Source organism: Penicillium soppii (assembly GCF_028829465.1).
Source record: "Penicillium soppii strain IBT 18220 chromosome Unknown utg000005l, whole genome shotgun sequence".
In the NCBI taxonomy this organism is placed as follows: Eukaryota; Fungi; Ascomycota; class Eurotiomycetes; order Eurotiales; family Aspergillaceae; genus Penicillium; species Penicillium soppii.
Window position 1 is genome coordinate 2,634,528 of NW_026643235.1, and position 23,508 is coordinate 2,658,035.

At 47.5% G+C, this 23,508-nt stretch overlaps 6 protein-coding genes across 6 annotated transcripts; all 6 read left to right on the forward strand.

The window, feature by feature from the left end:
- Nucleotides 1-1,766: 1,766 nt before the first annotated feature.
- Nucleotides 1,767-2,792, forward strand: N7529_006438 (ketopantoate reductase family protein; the record flags this gene model as incomplete). The annotated part of the gene is made up of 1 exon (XM_057241965.1): nucleotides 1,767-2,792. The coding sequence occupies one exon, from the start codon at nucleotides 1,767-1,769 to the stop codon at nucleotides 2,790-2,792; it is 1,026 nt and encodes a 341-aa protein (XP_057097324.1).
- Nucleotides 2,793-5,711: 2,919 nt separating this feature from the next.
- N7529_006439 (class I SAM-dependent methyltransferase) lies at nucleotides 5,712-6,710 on the forward strand (the record flags this gene model as incomplete). The annotated part of the gene is made up of 1 exon (XM_057241966.1): nucleotides 5,712-6,710. One exon carries the CDS (start codon nucleotides 5,712-5,714, stop codon nucleotides 6,708-6,710), a length of 999 nt encoding a protein of 332 aa, XP_057097325.1.
- A 4,812-nt stretch (nucleotides 6,711-11,522) lies between these two features.
- On the forward strand, nucleotides 11,523-11,791 carry N7529_006440 (uncharacterized protein; the record flags this gene model as incomplete). Its single annotated transcript, XM_057241967.1, has 2 exons — nucleotides 11,523-11,581; nucleotides 11,602-11,791. The coding sequence occupies 2 exons, from the start codon at nucleotides 11,523-11,525 to the stop codon at nucleotides 11,789-11,791; spliced, it is 249 nt and encodes an 82-aa protein (XP_057097326.1).
- Nucleotides 11,792-12,542: 751 nt separating this feature from the next.
- On the forward strand, nucleotides 12,543-13,952 carry N7529_006441 (uncharacterized protein; the record flags this gene model as incomplete). The annotated part of the gene is made up of 1 exon (XM_057241968.1): nucleotides 12,543-13,952. One exon carries the CDS (start codon nucleotides 12,543-12,545, stop codon nucleotides 13,950-13,952), a length of 1,410 nt encoding a protein of 469 aa, XP_057097327.1.
- Nucleotides 13,953-17,117: 3,165 nt separating this feature from the next.
- On the forward strand, nucleotides 17,118-21,625 carry pex6 (AAA family ATPase peroxin 6; the record flags this gene model as incomplete). Its single annotated transcript, XM_057241969.1, has 2 exons — nucleotides 17,118-21,118; nucleotides 21,187-21,625. The coding sequence occupies 2 exons, from the start codon at nucleotides 17,118-17,120 to the stop codon at nucleotides 21,623-21,625; spliced, it is 4,440 nt and encodes a 1,479-aa protein (XP_057097328.1).
- Nucleotides 21,626-21,854: 229 nt separating this feature from the next.
- Nucleotides 21,855-22,100, forward strand: N7529_006443 (uncharacterized protein; the record flags this gene model as incomplete). Its single annotated transcript, XM_057241970.1, has 1 exon — nucleotides 21,855-22,100. The coding sequence occupies one exon, from the start codon at nucleotides 21,855-21,857 to the stop codon at nucleotides 22,098-22,100; it is 246 nt and encodes an 81-aa protein (XP_057097329.1).
- Between the last annotated feature and the right edge of the window lie 1,408 nt (nucleotides 22,101-23,508).

Sequence of the window (23,508 nt, forward strand, 5' to 3'; positions counted from 1 at the left end):
AAGTGCCTCGGCCAACATTTCGCGAGCCTGCTCATGAGAATTGTTCTCTTCGAGGTCGTATCCAAGTATCGTATCTCGTCTAAGGTCCGGCCTTAGGACTTGGCCTTCCGAAGAGACAAGTTCGTCTTGACGCCTAAGAACCATGAGCTGGTGTTTGAGGCAATCTGAAAACCCAGTGGGTCATCGTGCGCTGCTCATGCATGCACAAAACCTTCAGTATCACGATATAGCAACGTCTGCAAGAAATTCCATGTAATAGTCGGATTTGGGAGACTATTTGAATATTATTGGTTACAATATCCGCGATCAAAGTGCCTATAACATAGTTCCGATACACTAATGATGTCGGAACTCGCATACGTCTTGGTCACGTCTTCACTTTCCCTCTAATGGAGATCCTCATGTGATAAAAAGGCACCGCGGACTGAAGCTGTTGACTTTGGCAGGTATGGTCTAAGTGCATAATCACTGCTTTCGCTGATCCTTTTCCGTCTGCTTTTTCCGTTAGGACTTCGTCTGGGAAGTTCGTATGGTACGGTGGAATGCGAGTGAGGAACACAAAACTACACCCGAAGCACACTACGCGTGCCAGGTGATATTTGCTGGTTCCTCCATCGAGGAACCTGCGCCGCTATACATGGTGATTGTGCAGTTGAACCAAGATGATTTATCATATGCACATTTACATCATGTATGAATGCATGGTATATACGAATTACATGCCACTGAACAAAAATTGATGTCACTGAAAACTCACGCAACGAGGCCCCTCTAAGCACTCACTCTACAGTATGAGGTGAACTTGCAGATTTGCCACCAACAGCCACCAACAGCCACCAATGGACGGCGCTGATCGCGAGTTCAGGTGGACCGAAGGACTCATTTATGCTTGGAGACAAACCACGCAAATGTTGGGACTAAGGATGGGCATTTTCGGGTTCTAATTTTATTGCGCAGTACTTGAAAGAGAAATAATCGTACGCCAAATTCTCTTCTGTTTCAAAAGAATCACAGTAGCAAGAATGAAAGAGTTATCAGAAGGTGCGCGTCATGGTGTGAGCCTGCCTGTTAGCGTACAAATACTGCGGGCGAGCTCGACAGATGGGTGGCTGAGTATTACCCAATCAACGTTTGTTATGATTTCCCTTGCTGGATGACCTGAGCCCATCCAGTAACTTCCATTGGAGTCATGACATTCACTTACAGTACCAACCAGTGCAGTGGGCTGTTGTATATTCTTTTTCTCAAAAAAGATAGATGAAAATAGAATAAATGTTGATTGATTGAAGGTGAATCGTCAGGCCTAAAACTTGCCTGACCGCCCTTTACCAGAATGCTGTCCGTCTTTGTACCTTTGAGTATATGCTTCTTCTGCCCTCATGCAAGCTATCTGACCCCTCGATGATGTGTAGGCCAGCCATCCCACCCAATCTTCCCTTTGGGAGAAAGAACGCCTTACCGTGTGGATCAGACCTAAGAAAGCATCTATCGTCCAATAAACACTAGGTATTCAATAATGATCAATCGTCCTATTGGCCGGAAGTTTAACTCACTTTTGACTACGTGGCTGGCGGAAATGCTCGGTGAGCATTTCCGCCAAAATCAAGTGAACATATTAGTACGGTGGGATATCGACGGGTGGAATACAACTTTTAATCCATCCCTTTGTCGATATCTCAAACAAAAAGCCCAAGCATACTGAATTAACATATGCAACGAAGTTCGACCTCAAATGCCAATAAACAGTCTAGCGCGCTTTCTCAAGAATGACAATCGGATCCGAGGTGCCTCAGCATCCAGAGGAGCTACATTCGCCCAATATTCTGGTTGTCGGCGCTGGCAGTGTTGGCGCCATCTACATACATCAACTCCAACGAGCAGGCTGTATCGTTAGCGCCGTGTGTCGGTCCAACCACGATACCGTGAGCAAAGACGGATTTACTCTGCAAAGCAAACTCTTCGGCAACGTAACCTATAAACCTGATTATGTTTTTCGCTCAACATTGGATTGTCCAGCCCATACGATTTATGATTATATTATTGTGACCACAAAGGCCCTGTCTGGTAGCCAACTACCACTAGTCGACCTGATCAGGCCTATCATCCAACGGGACGCTAGGACGGCAATCGTCATGGCGCAGAATGGTATCGCCGTGGAGGACATAATTGCAGAGGCATTTCCCGTGAACCCGATTCTCAGTGGGGTAGTATATCTTCCTGCAATGCAAATAAAGCCGGGGGTTGTTAAGCATCATGGCACACTCAATTTACTGGAGCTAGGTACTTTCCGAGCAGATGCGCCAAAGCCACACAAAGTGGCCGCGGTGGATTTAGCCCGTCTCTTCTGTCTAGGTGGGGGGCAAGTGGAAGTGTGTGAAAATATTCAGACTGCCCGTTGGTCAAAGCTAGTTCTAAACGCTGCGTGGGGTCCCATTTGCGGTCTGAGCTTATGCACTGATGGTGACTTCCTCACCTCTTCGCCATTCGCCGCTGATCTGGTCCGCGGGGCAATGATGGAGATAGTCCGATTGGCCCAGAAGATTGGTATTCCCGGTGTTGATGAAAAAGTGATGGAGAAACAGTTTTCAATTGCAAAGATGAGGGCACAGAATGGGACAGGCCGCGAAGTAAGCATGTTACAGGATATTCGACGCGGACAGCCGTTTGAAATTGAGACCATCCTCGGAGAACCGGTACGATTAGGCCAGCAACATGGGGTGGAAATGCCCCGGCTTGAGACGCTGTACGCTTTGTTGATGGGTAGGTTAAAAGCTTTGACCGGACATATGTAAGGGGTTCCATTTGCCTTCTAGAATATCAGCACAGAAATCTATTCGATATCAACCCCTGGCAATTGCACGAGCTGATAATCAAGGACAAAACTCGTAGTGGTCAAGTTGCCCAACACCTCTCGCATAATAGGTCACTGTGATGAAACAAAGGAAGAAAAAGCATCGATTCTCGCTGCAGCTGAGGGGGTAACCAAAGAAGCTGTCTAAACATCTAAATCCCAGATAGACGGAGAAGCAGGGCTATAGGCCATCAACACTGTTTCCTAGGATCACCTGAGAGATTTGATCAAAGAAAGTAATATTATAGCCCTGTCCTTTCTAACGCATTAATTGATTGTCTCCACTGGGACCCTCGAACTTTCATAGCCAAAAGCACTGAGGAGCTAACCAAAGCAATTAGCGCTGCTATAGTGAAAAGCCATCCGTTGCCGATAGCTTTAGTTATTGGGGCCGTGGCCAAAGTTCTTACGAATGACAGGATATTGCGCACGAAGTTATTGATGGCGACACCCGCAGATGGTTTCCTTGGCAGAAACTCCGTCAACATTGTTGTCGACATGTTAAAGATGAGCATGGAACCCACGCGAAAAACAAATGTTGCAATTATCTGTACCGGATGTTAGATCACTTAGGCTACCCGGTTAAACAGCAATGTGCAGAAAAATACCGGTACGGGCTATCTAACGCCGCTATCCACTGTCCACCCGTACTAAAGCAGACCGGAGGGATATAGAATTGCTGCTAGCTAAGCATTGTCTCGGACACGATCTTCGGGATAGTAAATCAAGCCTCTATCCCCCTTATATCGTTCTGCCTTTCTAGCTTCACGTTGTATGATATAGTTCATCCACTTACCCCCGACGGCCCTCGCCACGATATATCCTAGCGAATTTGGTGATAGAGTAAGCCAGTGATGATAGTCGAGAAGCGATACGGGTCTCTCTGAAAAGTATGTTTAATGCTGATTTTCAACATAAAGAGAAAGCAAGATGTGATACTTGCATAATATGATGTTAGTAAAATCACAGGCCGCCGTAGATGGAGAATAGTTTTCAGTGGGTCGAGTAGAAGAATCTTGCACAGCTTCCACCCTCGCCGCTCAACAACCCTTTCAGTCCCGATATCCCCTCTTGTTGTGTGTATTTCAGGGAGGGTCACCAGAATGAGCACAGCTGTCACTATCCCATATATAGCTAGGAACCAAAGGACGCTTTCCATCTCCACTCTTGGCTGAGGATCCCCCCAATGATAGGAGATATCAAGGGATCACATAATGGACCAAGCCAGAATATTCCCATAGCTCTACTACGCTCCTTTGGTTCCATGTAGGTCTGCTATGGTTTCTGCGCTAATAGTTTGAACTGAAGAAGATGCTCCTCCGCTTAGTAGACGCATGGCTATTAAAAAGATATCGAATTGGCGTGGGCTCCAAGTACATTCAGCAAAAAGAAAAGAACAAAGATCAAAATATCTTGCGTCGACTAAATTTTTCACTGAATACTGATCACTAAAGTGGGAAAAAGCTATGCTTAGCATGTAAACAGAAATGCAAAGGTTTGCAGTGATAACGGACGTATGCAAGTCGTGGGTTATCTGTGAGAGAGCAGCTAACGGCTCATTTAGTCTTGCAGCAAATGGATATAGGCTTATTGTAGTCCATGAAGGCTTAGGGAAGAATCTTGCACTGCCCATTGGACCTGCAGCTCCTGCCACCGCGACAACGAAGGTAATCAGCCATTTGACTCTCCGGGTGTAGACTTTGGGGGTTTCCAATTCCCCCAGCAAACATAGTCGGGCTAAAAGTCTTCCGTATGTTGATTCTCGAGCGACTGCGTGATCGGTGCCATTATGGCCTCCTCTTTCAACCAATCATTCTGGTATGTCGATGGTAATGGACTCGTTTCCGCTGTTGCTTTGTGCTGTTCTCATTCTTGGTCTGCCGAGTTATAGAAAACAATTGAAGCTGTATCAGACACAACACAGTTAACAACTGCAGAAACACTAAGCCCAAGCGATAGATATAGAGGGCAGCAGAATGCTGGACATGTCTCATACCTACCGCCTTCCAATAGGAAGTCATCTCTATCAGGCAAAAGCAAAATAATAAACAAAATACAAAATAAAATGATTGGTAGGAGCCAAGAGAAAAAGCAAGATCGACTTCGCCAAGTTTGCGCCCAGTCTGACGTTCATACCCTGCAGCCCTTGTGTCACCTCAAATGCAGCTGGGTGGGAGAGGGGGGAGGGCAGTTTACTGGACATGCAAGAGCTATCCTCAACTATTTCAATGCTGCAGGATGAAGTGGGGTTTTATGCCGGAATGGTTGACAAACCGGACAATCTGAGAAGGTCATATGTAGGGGTGCCACCAACGTCATGTTCCTATGTTTATCCATACTTGATGGTATGTGTGAAGAGTACAGTATAGATCAACGAATAACCTGATTGGAATTGCCAACCGATTCACAAACAAAGAGCATTTGAAAATCATGTGTATCTCTATGACTTTCAAATATGCTCTATGTTGTGGTACTTCTTATCGCAAGAAAGATCAAATATGCGCAGCTAAATCAAACCGACCACGGTCAAACCTTAGATATAAATCACAAAATACATGCGTTTCACCTGCAAAGGGCTTTTTATTGTAGTCGAGATTTACACGCCACTGATGCCTTATCTTCTGCAACCTCAGCCCAACCATCATCGTCATATGTACATTTTGGTAAGACATAGGCTAGTTGATGTTTGCGCAAATGAAATAAATAATTATACCCTACCCTCTGGCATCTTCCTTCCAGGCAAATTACTAAAGCTTTCTGCGAAGCCATCCTCTTCCTTGTGTCTATCCTCCATACTTCTCCCATCGTTCCCGATATCTGTTCAAGAACTCCCTCACCAAAGGCTTTCCATTTGCCTATCATGGGAAGCTATGGCATAGTGCCCAGTGATACTTTTGATCTATATTCTCAATTGGACGCACTCAAAAAAGGCTATCCGCACTTCTACGACTGTCTAGATCTATCTCGGATAGCTACATGGCAGCAAGACTCGAAATTGCTCGACAATGAAACTGACGACTTCGGTCCAAACGAAGTAGGTGGCCGCGGCACCCACTACATCACAGCAATGACATCCAACGTCAACGCCCGGGCCATCGGCATCGCCAAGCTCATCGGCATGATGAGAGACAAGGGCACCACCAGAAGTCGCCGAATTATCCTTGATCTGCTCGGCGGTGATGGACTGATTTGCAAGATTGCCGCACAACTCGGCATGTCGGAAATCGACATACTCACCTGCGATATCTCCAAGCATATGGTAAAGGCTGCCTGGGATACAGGTGTACCAGCGGTCCGGCAACGCGCGGAGCATCTCCTGTGCAAGGACGCGTCTGTTGACGGGGTGCTTCTCGCGTATGGGACGCATCATATCGATCCCTCCAGCCGCTTGAATGCCACCAAGGAAGCATATCGAGCGCTTCGTCCCGGAGGACTCTTTGTGCTACACGATTTTGAAGTTGGCGGCCCCATGGACGTGTGGTTCGACGACGTGGTTGACAAATATTCCACGACTGGCCATCCGTTCCGACATTTCACCCGGGATGAGATGCAGAAGTACTTCATCGGTGCAGGTTTCCAGAATTTCCAGATTTTCGAAATGCTCGATCCCTATTCCGCGATAGCAGAATCCCCGGAGAAAGCGGATCTAGCAATGGGAGCTTATTTAGTGAATATGTATGGTCTGACCAAGTTGGAGGAAGCAAAGGGACAAGAGGATGCCGCTCGATGGGCTTTGGAGAAAGCCCGGGAAGTTTTTGGCAAGTCTTCCGAAATTTCGGGTCCGGAGTATGATGAATCAGAGGAAAAGTGGAGGACCATAGTTCCACGTATGGCGCTCGTTGGTGTTGCTACCCGTTAGCATCTCTATCTCATTGTTTGATTTTCCTCAGTTGGGCTAGAAACTGCAAATATTGCTTATATAAATTGTTTGATCTTGATGGAAAGAAAAGAACAAGACTTTCTGTTACGCAAAGCTTATACTATATAGATTCCTATTAGTTGTCGATGGCCCATCGTAAGGCCAACAGATAGGCACTTTTGTCGGATAGAAAAAACGTCTGTTTCGTGACCGCTTGGCCAAAAAGGTACACATCTCCTTAGCTAAGCTATTTACGGTGTATGTATGCGTAATCTTGGTTTGGCAGGAACCCCTATAAATTGCCAGAACCAGGGGTAATAAAACACAGAGCATTCATACATCCTTATTGGCCAGGGCTAGATAGCACCTGTTAGATGCCTCCAGAGTTGCTGACTAATATATCACGTGACCACTCCGAGCAGCACAGTGATCCTGAGCCTAGACTGAAATTTACTCAGTGAGCCAGACTGAGCGCCCTCATTAAAGCGGCGGCGTCTGGAATAGGAAAGCCCCACCTGGCAGAGGAAATCAAGTAGGTATAGTTACCTAGGTAGTTGCATTGCTTTGGTAACACTTATGAGGTGCTTTAGGCTACTTACATAGGAAGGCACCCAACCAGAGACCTCGGGATATATTTATAATGCTGCAGGATGAAGTGGGGTTTTATGCCGGAATGGTTGACAAACCGAACAATCTGAGAAGGTCATATATAGGGGTACCACCAACGTCATGTTCCTATGATTATCCATACTTGATGGTATGTGTGAAGAGTACAGTGTAGATCAACAAACCTAACCTGACTGGAATTGCGAATTGATTCACAAACAAAGACCATTTGAAAATCACGTTTAATTTTATGACTTTCAAATGAGTATGAACCTCGGTCCGGAGAGATTGATATATTTAAGGAGGGTCTCATTGTGAGTACGATAAGCTGGGTATGCGAGCGACGGTGAAGCTGACTGGTCAAAAGGAACTACATCCCTTATCCAGCTTGGTCCTGTTTAACGGTGCTTTCAATTGATTGTTCAAATTGACTGAATACACTGATAATGTTTCAGATGCAGTACCCTCGCATGATTCCGGCTTCGATTTGATACCAGGGAACAGTGTGCTCAACCGAACAAGATTAGTGACAATACTATCTCTAATTTGTCACTTAGATGTTTTTTTTTTGAAAAAGGGGTTTACCATTTCGCTTATGAGCTAATAGAGGTCTCTCTCTAGTAGCTGAATTCTTGCTTTAAGCTAGGCGAGATAAAAATAGCGTTCATTTGCTAAGAGGTGAGGGTTTTCTAAACGTTTATCTAAGCTCCGATCTTGTTTTGACATTATCGTGTGTGAGTCCAGATCCTACATGGACTCTGCTACATACACCAGGAACTTGATATCTGTCATAAAATGATCTAGTGTGACAACATATTCATTGAAAGGGGCGGTAGGGTCAAAATTAGTATGAAAAAAAATAGCCTGGATCCAATGTTGCGCTCGAAGTGACAGCAAAATCAGGTGATATCGGTGCTTGTTTGCTTGGAAGCCTAAACACATCCGAGCAGTATGATATACGTTCTATCGGGGCGGTAATGGCCGAGTTAATGAGCCTTGAAGACCGTTATCCAACTACCTTGACAACCGGTTCACATAACGGCCGAATGTGGAGTCACGCGATTTTGGATTTCCAAATGGAGACCCAGCAATCCTGCCTATGTTTGCTTCTCTGGCATATTTTTATAAGACTTGCCCCTGCCACCTGTGGATCATTAGTGTTAGCGGCTTGTGAAACCAGGAGATTGGTCCTTCATGACTATGAGTGATGGAATCACCCTATATATTGCCGAGCTAATTTTCTGTTCCTGCAGAGTTAATTATGGCAGAGCGTGTTAAGCAAAGGCAGAGCTACGTTAGTGCTCGGCCGACTGCGAATCAAATCAATTCTTTATAGCCCTTTTCATGCAGTGTGGATGGATGGATGGATAATTTCATTTACCCCTACCCCTCACAGAGCGATATGCAGGCTGCAGCAATTATATATATCCGCGACACGCTGTCTGGTTTACCTCTCTCACCTTGTTTTGAGCCTCCCAGCAGACTCGACACGCTGTTAAACGCATCGCCAACTTCTTTCCTCAATTTCGTTCGAGGTTCCTTCAGGATCGGACAGTCCACCAGCACGTGGATGACTGTTTCTTGCGCGCCGCACACGCATTGATCGTTGTCACGGAAGCCAAAGGTTTTGGTGTAGGTGGATAACCAATTGTGGCCCGTGCGTGGTTGCGTCAGCAAGTACGCTCGGTTCCTGGGCAGACTTCCACACCGGAAGAACTCAGGGATATATAAGGACACTCATTTCATGTATCTAGTTTAGTTCTTCGTCTTCAATATACTGTTACTTGTGAATACCTTTGGAGCTTCAGAGACTCTTTACATTGATTATAACTTGACAACCACAACGACTAGACCAATACCTCGGTATAGATCTATTCGGCGCACTACCTGGCATCGTTACTCGATACCCTCGATAGGACTCATCCCGCAGTAAGGCCTGCTAGGCAACGGTAAGGTTGAGAGACAGACCGTTGAGGTTAGAAGTCTGCAGGAAATAAGAGAAGTATCTCCCGATTCCCTCTAACATAACTGTGACCAATTAGCTGCGCGTAACAAGTCCCTGTCAGGATTAGGCCTACCTATGGCTTTGAATACTAATTTTTGAATAAGAGAAAGAGGCATTCAAACCCTATAAGTTGGCGACGTAACAAAGCTCTTACACGGATAGAAATGATTTCATATTTATAATTTAAATTTCTCCTCAATTCTTTTGCACGCGTCTTGAACACAATCTAGGTTAAATGCCGGTCAACACAAGTGGGCGTTTCCTGGGATAAATTTTCCCGGAGCCTCTCGATTCGCGCTTGCGTCTCCGACCCCTGGCAGAAGTTTGGATCACATCACAGCTCTAGCAAGGTTCTCGGCAAGGAGACCCATGGTTATCATGATTGTCGAACTGCTTTCGAGTGATTGATGATTCAACAAACTTTGACAGGCATAGAATGATATTGTAGCACTGCATACTTCGGCCCGGAAGAGTGAGTATCTATTAGGGATGGAAAGAAAGCTTTACTAACTGCATCTCCACAACATCTAGCGATGGACCGTTTGAAGGTTCGAGGCATTCTACAATATTTTCATTCCACTCGTGTAGACGTTGGTAGAACGCGATGATTTTGGCAAGATCGGTGTCGGTGGATTTTGCCTCCCGAAAAAGGCAGTTAGACACGTCCGTGATGATATTTGCGAGCTCTAACATGCCATTGAGCACGTAATTGGTATGAGCTACTGGTGGCTCCGATTGTCTAGGATCAGCAGTCTTTGTGTCTCCTAATTCATGGCACTGTGGGAGATATTTCATATCAAGACTCTCAATCATGAGCGGCGTTCGTAAGCTAACGCTGTTAATCCTGGGCACATAATCAGGCAAGGGCTCTTTTGAGCGCTTGATACTTACGATGTTAGATTGAAGAGACCGCGTATTGCAATATCAATTGCTCTTGTCATTTCTTGGGATTGGAAACCCGCCATCTTTATAAATGTGTCTCGCTTCATGAACATCGACCGGAAATAGGCAGTGACTTCCACCAATTGTGGGCAACCTGATCTTTCTTTACCCATTGCACAAGCCCTGCCATTTTTGATCAATATTTTATCCAAAGTAAACAAGGAATAAACGGACCAAAGATAAAGATCCCCTCTTGCTTCCACAGCAGTAAGATTCAAATTTTCTTCGTCAAGTTCAAGCAGATGAAGTGCCTCTTCAAAGAAATGTTCACCTCGAGAATCCCTGTTACCTGGCTGAGCAAAAGCTTCAGGATGATCTGAATACATCTGCAATTGCACGACCATGTTAATACTCTCTTACTGCTGCCAGAAATGCAGTTCCAAGAACCTAAACCAGAAACTTACGCAAGCCACAGCTAACATGCTATTGACAAGAAGCTGCGAGCAGAAAAGGGTGGTTAGACTTCTAGATCTCATATCCCGTAAGAAAAGATCACGATCGACCCAGTTCGAAATGGGTTGTTGCCAGGTAAAATAAAGGGAAATGAGATGGGACACAAAGGCATTATCATTCGTTATTGACGTCCATGGATGCGCAGGAACCTCAAAAATAGGAATATCGGATAAACGGTTGATTTCAATGTATTTGCTTTGATTCTTCTGATTTCCTGTTGGTGCAATATCGATATCGGCGAAGTCAGGACCTTGAGCGAAGTGTTGTCGAATTCCCTTCAATGAAGCGTTGTTTCGAATTTGATTCACGACTCCCAGAACTACTCTTATGTCACAGTCGCGAATAGTTCCTATGAATTGAAGAAGCAAGTCACGGTCCTGCTTTAACGATTTAATTTGGCGCTTGAAGGTGAGCTTACGACGACCGTCGGTGTCGGGGTTGATCTCGCACGTTGTCTTAGCCCTCTGGCAAGGGTCACAAGGTACACCGCCTGCACACTTATCAAACTCAGCAGTAATATCTTCTCCGCGTGCAAGGCACCAACTCTTGATTTACGCCTTTGACAGGCTGAGCAGGCTGTGCTTTTATTTCTTGGGCGGGGCAGCACAGGGTATCTCTCGGCCTGAGGAGGCCCAAGACCGGGAATTGAGGCAACAAGTGTATGTGAGATTGATGGCAGCATATTTCACAGTCTAAGCCGAAAGAATTTCTTGGACGAACGACCTAGGGACAGCTAGGTTGCCTTGGAAGATGAAATACTCGTCGGTGGAAGGCACACCCCTCTTTCACATCGTTAAACCCAAGTGATGCAGGAGATATTCTCCGATTATGCAGGAGATATTATCCGGTTGATGAAGAGTGTCCTGTTTGTTCTGGATCTGTCAGGCGAGGAGACTCATCGGCCATCAAGAGAAGACTAGCCGACGAGATGTTCGAATTAAAGCAGAGCGATCTTCGGATCGAGATTTCGTCTGATGCAATGTCCATCGTGCCATGCGATACCCCAGACACCCTCGACACCAAGAAGGGCAATATTTCCAGCAAAGACCAGAGAGCAACAGACACTGCACACTGAGGAGCCGCATAGAGCTCGTTGTGACTGGCTCGAAGCCTCATATAGACTTCAAAGATACTACGGATGCTGCTGCTGCTGCTGCTATTGCAATTTAGCACCAGAAAATGAGGGTCTAACTGGCAATTTGATCTGACATAAATTGGAGTAAAGTCAAACATAGCTGCGAAAATTGTCTGCTGGAAATTGCGATGTGTTACAGAACAGGGATGAGGGCTGTAGTTGCGCGCTCAGATACAGCGACAACATCAGAAATTTAAATCCTATGGGTCTCATCGGTAATTTTATAATAATGCTATGATATCGCTCAGTGAGAAACCCAATTTTGGGTATAGGTAAGTCGTGCTTTAGACACCGAGATGTCTTAGCCTACTGACTAACTTGGGTTCTGCGAGCATAGATCACACATTCCCATGTAGGACGTCACCTGACATCCCAATAACCTTCCAGGCGGAGTGCTTCAGATTGATTTGAAAGAATCGTGCCTAGTCAGCTGAATCGAACCTATAGGATTCAAAAATTACTGTATTAAAACATCAAACTTCGCCGGTATGCCAAATGCACGCCATGTAACTTCACATCAGAGCACTGTACGAATTATATTAAGGTAACATATTCGTCCGGGAATATTCCCAGTCAGTAGTGAGTTTGCCGATAAGGTTTAGTAAACGATCCAGTAATGTAGGTGGTGACACCGATTATCATAAGTACTGTACATATTGCAAGAGCAGCGTCCAAAGGTCTGGAGGCAGCGATGGAGCTTCGACGTCTCCGAGGTCTCTCTCCAGCGACAGCGCGGCAGCTGTTCTCATCGACGGTAGCTCCAGTGGTGGACTATGCCTCGAACGTCTGGATGCACGCCCTCAAGAATCAAAACATAGGACCGATCAACCGGGTGCAAAGGGTAGGAGCGCAAGCAATTGTGGGCACATTCCTCACCGTGGCGACCAGCGTAGCGGAGGCCGAGGCCCATATCGCCGCGGCACGACACCGATTCTGGAGACGAGCCGTGAAGATGTGGACGGACCTCCACACACTACCAGAGACCAATCCTCTCCGCAGAAACACAGATCGGATCAGGAAATTCAGGAGATACCACCGCTCACCACTGTACCAAGTAGCGGACGCGCTGAAAAACATCGACATGGAATCGCTGGAAACCATCAATCCGTTCACACTGGCACCATGGGAAGCACGCGTACAGACTGATGATGAGCCTGTCTCAGATTGGTCAACTGTACCAGGCGGATCAATGCGGATCGCGTTCAGCAGCTCGGCACGGAACGAGCTGGTCGGATTTGGAGTGGCGATCGAGAAACAACCACCCCGCTATCGGAAAGTGAGACTGAAGACCTTGTCCGTCACGTTGAGCGCGAGGACAGAGCACAATCCGTTTTCCGCGGAGCTGGCGGCAATGGCGCATACACTCAAAACACTCGTGGGATTGAAAGACTTTAGGATCACGTTGATCACGAGCAACAAAGGGGCAGCTCTCATGCTGAAGAATCCGCGACCACAGTCGGGCCAGGAATTTGTCTGTCAAATCTACAAGCTGATGAGAAGACTGCAGAAGCATGGAAATCAGATCAGCGTCCGGTGGATCCCCACTAGCGAAGACAACAAACTACTAGGGCTGGCGAAAGAGCAGGCGAGAGCCGCGACGAAAGAAGATGCCATCCTGCAAGGACAGGTCCCCAAAATGAAATCGACGACTCTAAAGATCGCGCGTACCCAAGCAATCCCCAGCAGTAAGCTACCTGAGAGCATCGGGAAACATTCGAGACGAGTGGATAAAGCCCTTCCGGGAAAACACACGCGACAGCTGTATGACCGATTATCGTGGAAAGAAGCGAGCGTGCTGTCCCAGCTCCGCACGGGGATGGCAAGACTCAATGGATATCTCTTTCGAATCAATGCCGCCAAGACAGATCAATGTGCATGTGGACAAGCAAGAGAGACGGTAGACCACTTTCTCTTTCGATGTCGGAAGTGGACCGCGCACCGGACGGAAATGCTGCAATGTACCCACACTCACCGAAGTAACATGTCCTTCTTCTTGGGAGGGAAGTCACCCTCCGATGATCAAAAGTGGAAGCCGAATTTGGAAGCAGTGCGAGCGTCAATACGATTCGCCATCGCCACGGGCCGACTTGAGGCCACCTAGACTTGCCGACGAACTGATAGAATACCTCTTTTTACTAACCCCCAAGCCCTTGTGGCAGACGATAGACGCGCTTCAACTGCCGAGGATAGGATGTTGAACACTTGGAGAAGCGCCTTCAAGCCAGTCTACTAACCAATACTAACCCACAGGGACCGACTATGAGAGTGGAAGCTAAGATATCAAATACGGAAGGAAGTACTGTATGGGCTCCAAGGAGACACGGCGTATACCCAAACATGCATGTATTGGTATATTAGTGATAGTTGCCCTCTCGGCTCAGCCGCCGGGCGTTAATGAATTGTGTGTGTGTGTGTATCACAAACTGGCGAATGTACGGAAGACAGAGATAGATGTGGAAGCTAAGCTAACCGCTGTCCAAGGGTCCTTTCTACAACCTACGCGGCAACTCATAATCAATCAAGTTTTGTGTTGAGTAACGAACATCGACAAAGTGTCCTTCGCGCACAAAGGAGGCTTCGGGTGCTGAAAACCCCGGGCTACAGGTTGCTAGTTGGACGCTATACAGCGTACCGGCTGGGCCTGAATGTAAGACGAGAACTATGCTACTCGTTGTGTTTACGTGCATATGCCAAGATCCTTAGCATTTCAGAAGTAACGTTACAATCCAATGACATTTTGTTATTGTTTTAGCTGAACGGTCAGTGCAGTGGTCGCGCGACTTGGGTGATTTTCGCCCCGATTCTAACCTGATCTATAGCGCACTCACCCTTGTCACCCCCGGTCGCGCGACCGTAAAGCGGCGCTCACCGATTTCTCACACCGCCTGCGAGACGGCTCAGCAGTATGTTGTTCCCTTTGCTGTGACATCCTTGAACAAAGATCCGTGAGGGCCTTTAGACAAAAGTAAAGCCCCCAATTGGAACGAAACAAATGGGCTATCATTTGTGGACACCACAGCCTCCGTCATTCAGGACGCTAAGGAGCTCGCGAAGCAGACATTAGCCGCTATCATCGTAGGAACCGACAGTATCGCCAGCCTTTTGTGCTTTACTATCCTAGTCCTAGCACAGAGAGAGAATGCTATGACCTCTGCGTCAGTCGGTACTCGAATGTTTTAGGAAAGACGTGACCGATGAAATGAATGCAAAGAACCTGCATTTGAGCCTTTATAGCACGTCATTAACGAGGTTCTTTGACTATATCCTCGCGTGCCCATCAGTTTAAGAGTAGCAAAAGAAACTTGTATCTTACCCCGTAGCAGTGGTCGTAATAAAGAATCTTCTATTTTTGTCGTAAGAGGCAGACCGTCGTAATCAGTTCGTATGTTTTACACTAGAGAGGAGATCTGTGGGACACAGATGCAGCTAAATTCCGCCCGGGACGCTAGGAAGCCCGCCGAGTGGACATATATTCCATCTAATAGGGGCCATCGGTCTTGCCTGGGAAGTAAATGGAAATCCACTTTGATATGGACTAGCTGAGGGTTTCTAATTCACAGAGCTGATATCCTTAAGATGACTTGCTCTGACGGAAGTTTCTTATGTGCTTGTTCGGATTTTGCAGAACTGTATAGAATTCAGAATAAAAGACAACCCCTCTAGGACATCAGATAACCTACCTCAAAATGGAAAGTCTCCTAGAGATATAGATAAATTAGCATTAGCACCTCACATCTTTCATACGACACTCGTACCTCGGAAAAGTGGGTCCAATTCGGTATTATAGATCGTAGTGGTAAGATCAATATTTTCTAACCGTACTTTATTCGATACCAGGCATGTCCTAAGGGAACACAAACCCCAGTGTGCTACTATGTGTATTTTGTAGTAGGGGAGGGAGGAATTTGGAGTAGATATATCGCCAGAGAATTAGACTATAGGACAGCTGCGGGTTGTGATATATAGCCAAAAGCCACATAGTTCGTGAGCTTTGACTTCTTAAATCGATAATAAGCAATAGTTTCTATATAAAGCTTTTTCTAAGGTTTGATTTTTGATGCAGTTTATCTTCGGAATAACGTTGATAAACGCAAGCTAAAGCCACCCTCCGTTAATATTAGATAGTAGCAAGCTGGGAAGAAAGGTGGGGAAATTGACGCCGAGAGAGAAAAAGAGAGTTGCTATATCTAAATTGGTGGGAATCAACCAGCTCTGACACGTTATATTTATATTACTAAGTCAAAAGAACATTTAATTAGGTACGACGGATCGTGACGAAAAGTCGTGTGTATCAACTTTAGTCTGCCCACTTTCGTTTCTTGGGCGATTGCCGCCTAGGGCGCCAATAATGTGTGTTAACGAGATGGTAGGTAAGCTCCTCTAGGCTTCTAAAGTGTTACGGACATGCCAGTCACCAATCACATGTGGGGACTGCGACCTAGATCATAGAGTCACGGTCACGTGTTTCCGGTTTGGCCTGCGAGTAACTCCACAAGGGTTATAGGGTTGCTACCCCCTATACTATTACATAACCCAACACTTAACCACTAGGTAAAAAGGTCATAGCCAAATCTGGAGGTACCCAGATTTGTCTGTAGCAATTTATATACCAGGCCCCTCAAACTTTGGGGACCACATGCGCAGAGGTTTGTTGTTACGGAGAACAACCTAGGTAGTTGCATTGCTTTGGTATCACTTATGAGGTGCTTTAGGCTACTTACATAGGAAGGCACCTGCACCAGAGACCTCGGGACATGTTTATACTGTCTTCGAAAACTTCAAGTAATGTTAGCCGAGCCTGAAATACTGTAGAAGCCCATTAACGAGACTCGCTATCACAGGCAGACAACAACCGATAGCGACAAAGCACACTTTCGAGATATCTCAAAGCCCAATTCATCCATTTGGAAGACTCGATGCAATATTAAATGATCTGAAATACTTGTAAACCTGTGATATTCATAGATTGTACAAAGTACAGTAACTCTTCACCAGCTCCCCGGCCGATTGGACCTCGGCTTCGGGAGATGGCAGAACGGCGGGCGGTGCCGAGATGCCCGCGTGTTGATTTCCCCCGGATTCTGAATCCGGCGCGCCTCGTCCTCTCCCCTCAGTATCTTTGTTAAAGCTGGCGGACTCTATAGGAATTACTCTCATGGGCCCTGGTTAACCGAATGATCTGGTGATTGCATACTTTTTTCCCATCATATCTCCCCTATCTCCCCCGCTTCGTGTGCCGACGGCAACCGGAGAAGACACCGCATCCATGGACTTTGAACAATACGGACAGAGCTCCCAGCAGCCCAGGCAACGGAGAAGAAGAGCTGGAAAGCGGCGATTGAACAACAAGGCTCCTATTGCAGCTCGTTTGGCGCTAGATCCCCAGCTGCGTGGGAAGGTCGGCATCTTATCCGAGGATCTGGCGAACGACCTCTTCCAGCAGCAAGCCCTTCAAGGTAAGTTCCGAACGACCTTAGAAAAGGCCAATGGCATGAGTAATAACAGTTTTGGCTTCTTGCAATCAGATGTCACCACTTCCGACGATGGAGTACTATATGTTGCTATTGCCCCGCATACCCCGACTTATACCTCCGTGGAGGATCAGGCTTGGACGATCCTCCCCGTGCGCATCCAGCCTACAGAGAGATCACCGGTTCCATTGTCACACTCTACCGTTTTGTTCCCCGAATCAGCCGATTCTCTCCAGCCTTTTCTCCAGGCTTTGGGGAAGGTGGACTCCTCGCGCAACTCCCTACAAGCACACCGCTCTGTAGAGATTCGAATTCTGGACGTTGCCCCGATCCACCTCGATACGATATTCGTGACAGTAGAGCGACATCTCCTCCGCAACCATGATGACATTCAGAATAAATTTGGTGGTGGATTTACGAATGCGCAGGGGCCTAACGGGCTCTGGGGCAAGGCGGGAAAGGCAGCAGAAGCCAAGAAGTACTCAAAACGAGCCTCTGTGGATGCTGAACAGCGTCTTACTGCGGCAGTCCGTGAGGCATTGGGAGCTCAGCGCATTGTACATACTGGAGACGTGTTGCCGCTGCCTCTGCCTCCTCATCCTATTACCTACGCGCCCCCACCACCTGCGCGAATTTCATTCTGTGAGCCTGTTTCGCAAGGTCTATTGATATCTACCACGAAGATTGTGCTTGTTCAGGCCCGACCTCAAGGCCTTCGCTCCCAACAGACTCTACCCTCCAGATCAGCGCTTTTGAAACAAGTGGCCGAGGACGAGGCCGATGACACCTCCAACGAACAATTCTATTCCGCGGCGGAAGATAAGCCCAGTGAAAGTGGGACGGAAATGGAGGCTACATCAGCTGCAGAGGAATCGGAAACAGAGGGCTCCGCAGGCTCTATGAGTGATTCGTCGGATGATTCTCTCGAAGACATGATCTCCCTCAGTGCGCCTGAACTACCTCAGCCACCTTCGGGAGCTATGTCTGCTTTGACTTCTGCGACTCCTAGAGCTGGTGGCCGAAGAATGGATGGAATCCATACCCCCGGCTCTGTGGCATCGAACTTCACATCGACCACTATGCGTCCGGGCCGTGGCGGAGGAAAGACCTTCAAGGTTGAAGGTCTCCTACAACAAGTCCCGAATGAAGTATTACATCCCCGGCCTCGTGATGATGAAGATGTCGACTCCTTCGTCTTTGTGGATATCAGCACTCTGGCCAAGATTGGATGTTTTTCCGGAGATTGGGTTAGGATCGAAGCTGCCGAGGAACCCCAGCTTAATATGTTCGCCTCACTCAAGTTCGGAAGTTTCAACGACTCCCCTGAAGATTCTGGCGATTGGCGCCCGGTCAAGATCTTTGGCCTTTCAGGTCTACCGTCATCGAAACCCCGGTATGCCATTAATCACTCCGGCGAACGTCGGCCTAGCATCTCGCAGCGCCAACCCACACGCTTGACGCCTTCAGTTTTTGTTCCTCCTCTACTCCTTGGAAACATCGAAAACCCCAAGTACCTTCGGATCTCTCCCATGACATTCGCAACCCCCAACGGATCCTCTAAGCCTGGCCTCTTGCATCACATGAAGAACACTGCTACGAAGAACCCACCTCTGGCCAAGGAAGTCACATTGCTCAAGGTTTCAACCCCTCTTTCAATGGATCGTGTTCTTCAGCCAGCATTATTTGCAGGACTCAAGCAGTACTTTGAGTCCCGCCGACGTATCCTCAAAAGTGGCGATCTGGTTGGTATCAGTGTTGACGAAGGACTTGGCAGGGCGGTCTTTTCTGGAACTGCTAGCGGTGACAGTGCCAACCAGGAGGAAGATATAACCGCTCGACTTGGCCAGAGCTCCAATGCCGGCAGTTCCGGGGCCCGCAAAATTGGTGTGGCCTGGTTCCGCGTTGGTCAGGTGGCTCCGACCACCCTAGAAGAACTTGAGGAAACAGGCGAAGACCAGTGGGGCGGTGTTGCTGTCCTTGACCCGGCCACTACTCGCATGGTGCAGGCTGGAAGTGACGTGAGCCGTGTGCCTGGTGTGCTCGGCAATGGGTGGGAGTACTGGCTGGGGGTTAAGACGATCCCTAAGAGCGTCCATGATTCCCCAGCGCCTCATGGCATTCTTGCCGATCCGCCTCAGTCATTCATTCCACCCTTGCAGCAGCGTATCCGTGATTTGATGTCTGCTGCTACCAGCCCCAGGGCTATCCAATTGGGAATGAAGCCTGTCTTCATTCTTCTCAGATCCCAGCAGAGACATATCGGCAAGGCCACTGTCGCGACTCGGGCGGGCGCAGATATAGGTCTCCACACATTCCCTATTGACGCATACGATATCTTGACCGAAGGAGGAGCGAATGGTGGCGACGTCAAGACCGAAGCATACCTCAAGGCCCGAGCCGAACGGGCCTTCCACTGTGGACCAAACTGTACTTCGCTGCTTATCAAGCATATCGAAGTCTTAACTGCTGATCGCATCGTCACTGCCTTGACCGATATCTTGACTGACGCAAGAGTTGTCATTGCCACTACCACCGATGTCGAAACAATCCCCGAGGGTATTCGCAGTCTTATCACTCATGAGTTTGAGATGGGCGCCCCGGAAGAAAAGGAGCGCGAAGGCATTCTGAACAACGCTGTCGCAGAGCGAGGCATCAAGCTTTCAGCTGACGTGGACCTGGGAACTGTTGCTTTGAAGACTGCGGCACTTGTCGCAGGAGACCTGGTCGATGTCGTGGAACGTGCTGCTGGAGCGCGAACGGCTCGTCTCGAAGGCCTAGCAGCGGCCAGCAAGAAACTCTCTGGCTCCGAGGTCTTCGTCAGAGATGTCTTGCTGGCAGGAGGCGATGGTGCACGGGGTGTCAACAAGGCAGACTTCGACTTTGCTGTTGAGGCTGCCCGCAAAAACTTTGCCGATTCGATTGGTGCTCCTAAGATTCCAAACGTTGGCTGGGATGATGTTGGTGGTTTGACCAACGTTAAGGACGCTTTGATTGAGACCATTCAGCTGCCACTTGAGCGACCCGAGCTTTTCGCGAAGGGCATGAAGAAGCGCAGTGGTATCTTGTTTTATGGTCCTCCTGGTACCGGAAAGACCCTTCTTGCTAAGGCCATTGCCACCGAGTTCTCCCTTAATTTCTTCTCCGTCAAAGGACCTGAATTGCTTAACATGTACATTGGTGAATCCGAAGCAAACGTGCGCCGCGTATTCCAACGTGCCCGGGATGCTCGCCCTTGCGTCGTGTTTTTCGACGAGCTGGACTCTGTCGCTCCAAAGCGCGGCAATCAGGGAGACAGTGGTGGTGTGATGGACCGTATCGTCAGTCAGCTGCTTGCTGAGCTGGATGGCATGAACGGTGGCGAGGAGAACAGCGGTGGTGTCTTCGTCATTGGTGCGACTAACCGTCCCGATCTGCTTGACACTGCTCTTCTACGTCCTGGTCGCTTCGACAAGATGCTCTACCTGGGCGTTTCAGATACACACAGGAAGCAAGCCACTATTCTCGAAGCTCTAACTCGGAAGTTCGCTCTTCACCCGGAGGTCTCCCTTGACCGTGTTGCTGAACAGCTTCCTTTGACTTATACCGGTGCTGATCTGTACGCTCTCTGCTCTGATGCCATGCTGAAAGCCATCACTCGAAAGGCTACGGCCGTTGATGAAAAAATCAAGAGTCTGCCTAATGGACCCGTTAGCACTGCCTGGTTCTTTGACCACCTTGCGACGCCAGAGGATGTCAATGTGCTTGTAATGGAAGAGGACTTCCTGTCTGCTCAAGGAGAGCTGGTTCCCAGTGTTAGGTATGTTATCCGACCCCCCGACCATCCAAACCTATCAACTCTTGCACCGTAATACTAACACTTCACAGTGCCAAGGAACTTGAACACTTTGAACGCATCCGCGACACATTCGAAGCAGTAGACAAATCAAAGCAAGACCCCAAGGCCGCAGCACCACAGACAATCGCCGAGGCTATGGAAGCATTCAGCCTAGGCGAAGGCATCACAATAGACGGAACACCATCAACCAATGGCGACAAAACCCCAACAGGAAGTATTCGCGGCCGCATAAAGAGTCTGAACAAATTTTCGGGCGGGCCTTCGCGCAGTGCCAGTGGCCAATCAACAACCAGCAGCAAGGGCAAGGGCAAGAGCAGTAAGAAAGGAAAGGGAGTCCGCGCTGCAGAGTCCGATGGATCTGTTGATGGCGATGAGGAGGATATGGCAGATGGTGCCAATGAGGATGATGATGACGACTACATCGTCCGGACTGCTCACTTGGCGAATCCAATGGAGGAGGTTGAATAGAGTCATGCACATCTTTTTAGTTCTTTCGTGCTAGCACTGTTCGCCTGACTGCGTGGCGGCCTTTGTATCTACTATTATGACTTGATATACCTGTTTCTCAGTTGTACATTGATATCCTTTTGGTTCAAACCTCTCTGCACATAACTATATTACATATAATTAAGGCCTTTTCTTTTGACTCAGATGAAGTCTCTGGTTTAACCATCCCAGACTGCTGCTTATATAAATTATGAGCAAGACAACCTTGACTTTAGGTGTCGACCAGGCTGTGTTCTCTGACCTTCCATCTATCCGATTCTCCACTGGGAATGGTGTGGGTATCAAGGACTCCGAATATTGGGTTCCACACATGGCCGTCTGGGAAACGCTTTGGCAGTATCCTGTCATCCTCAATGCGGCCAAGCGCGAGGCGACGGGAAACGATACCAAAACAGGAGGAAACACCACCCGCAACAGAGAAGACACCGCGACTTGAGCAAATGGGACCACCTTTTTTCTGCGAACGACTATGTTGTTTAACAGACACAGAACCTCCAGAAGCAACACAATGTCAACCCATCCGGCCGCAGTGAAGTGGCGTTGTCGTAAAGTTTAATACCCAGTGCTGTCGTTCCTGACGGAAATTCTCGAATTATGCTTCGGCGATGCCGCGGCTGCTGTTTTGTGCGTTCCTTCGATAAAGAGAATCGCTGAGCGTCATCTGAAAATGATGGGTATTGACCCCGGCCTCGATGACTGGCACCTTGAGGTAGCCGTGTATCGGCGAGCTTATCGTCTTCGGACTGCGGATGAGATGAACAAGCATTTGCGAACAGAGTATCTCGGAGCGCTGGCCTGGATGCACTATCGGTGTCCGAATTAGGAGGAAGCTTAAGGAAGGCAATTTGTCTTTCGAATTGATGCGGCAGGCTATCCGGATTCTAGGATATCGTCAGCTCTTGAGACGGAATACTGAACCCGACTTCCAATAAGGATTTGCAATTACATTCCAAATCTTGCGATAGAAGAATGAAGACATCCATAGTTCCGCATATTGCGAAAAGCCATGTTTGGATAAGCTGCTCTATACCAATCTATCTAGAAAACTAATGTCTTTACACACGCTACCTCGGACATCCAATTGTGTTTATATAGCGGTATAGGATATAGCAATCCAGCGTATGGTAGTTCAAAATAGCATTATAGGTAGGCTACTACTGAGTAGTCGGGTTAATAATTCAATATCAACGGACACAAGTTGAAATTCGCCAGGTGAGGATGTTGGACGTGGGACGTGATATGGAGGACTTCAGGAAATGAGTCAAATTGGGATTATTTAGCGAAGAGAAATAATACTCTACGCAGCGATTAATATGGGGATTCAATTGAAGGAACGTTTGACTTTAGGAAGGTTCTGTTTTGCTCGGTCTAAATTCTTTCAGGCTCGAGAGCCGATCGGTCATCCTAACCTTCATAACCTCTTGTACAATATTGTAGCACCGCAAATCATCTGATTGCATAGTGTCTAAATACTTGAAACCCGCTGAGAGCCTATTACAACCTAATCGAGGATCATATGTTTACAAATGAAGGTAATTTGGAAAAGACATTTGTACCATTTAATTGTACCATTTAAAACGGCCATTAAAAAGAGTAAAAGAATGTCTAGTGGTAGTCGTGGAATATGACCTAAAAGGTTTTTAGAAGCCAAGCTAGACAGTCCTAGTCATTTTTCTTACAAGCTAGGGTCAGACAATTTGATAGAAAATAGTTTTAGATTTAAGATCCAGGGTACTCCGTAGACTAAGATTAATGAGTTTGCCCCTGCAGATCCTGATAGAAGTCTCGTAGAACACGACGATAAGGCGATGAATTATTTGGATGATTTCGGTGAGCGATATACA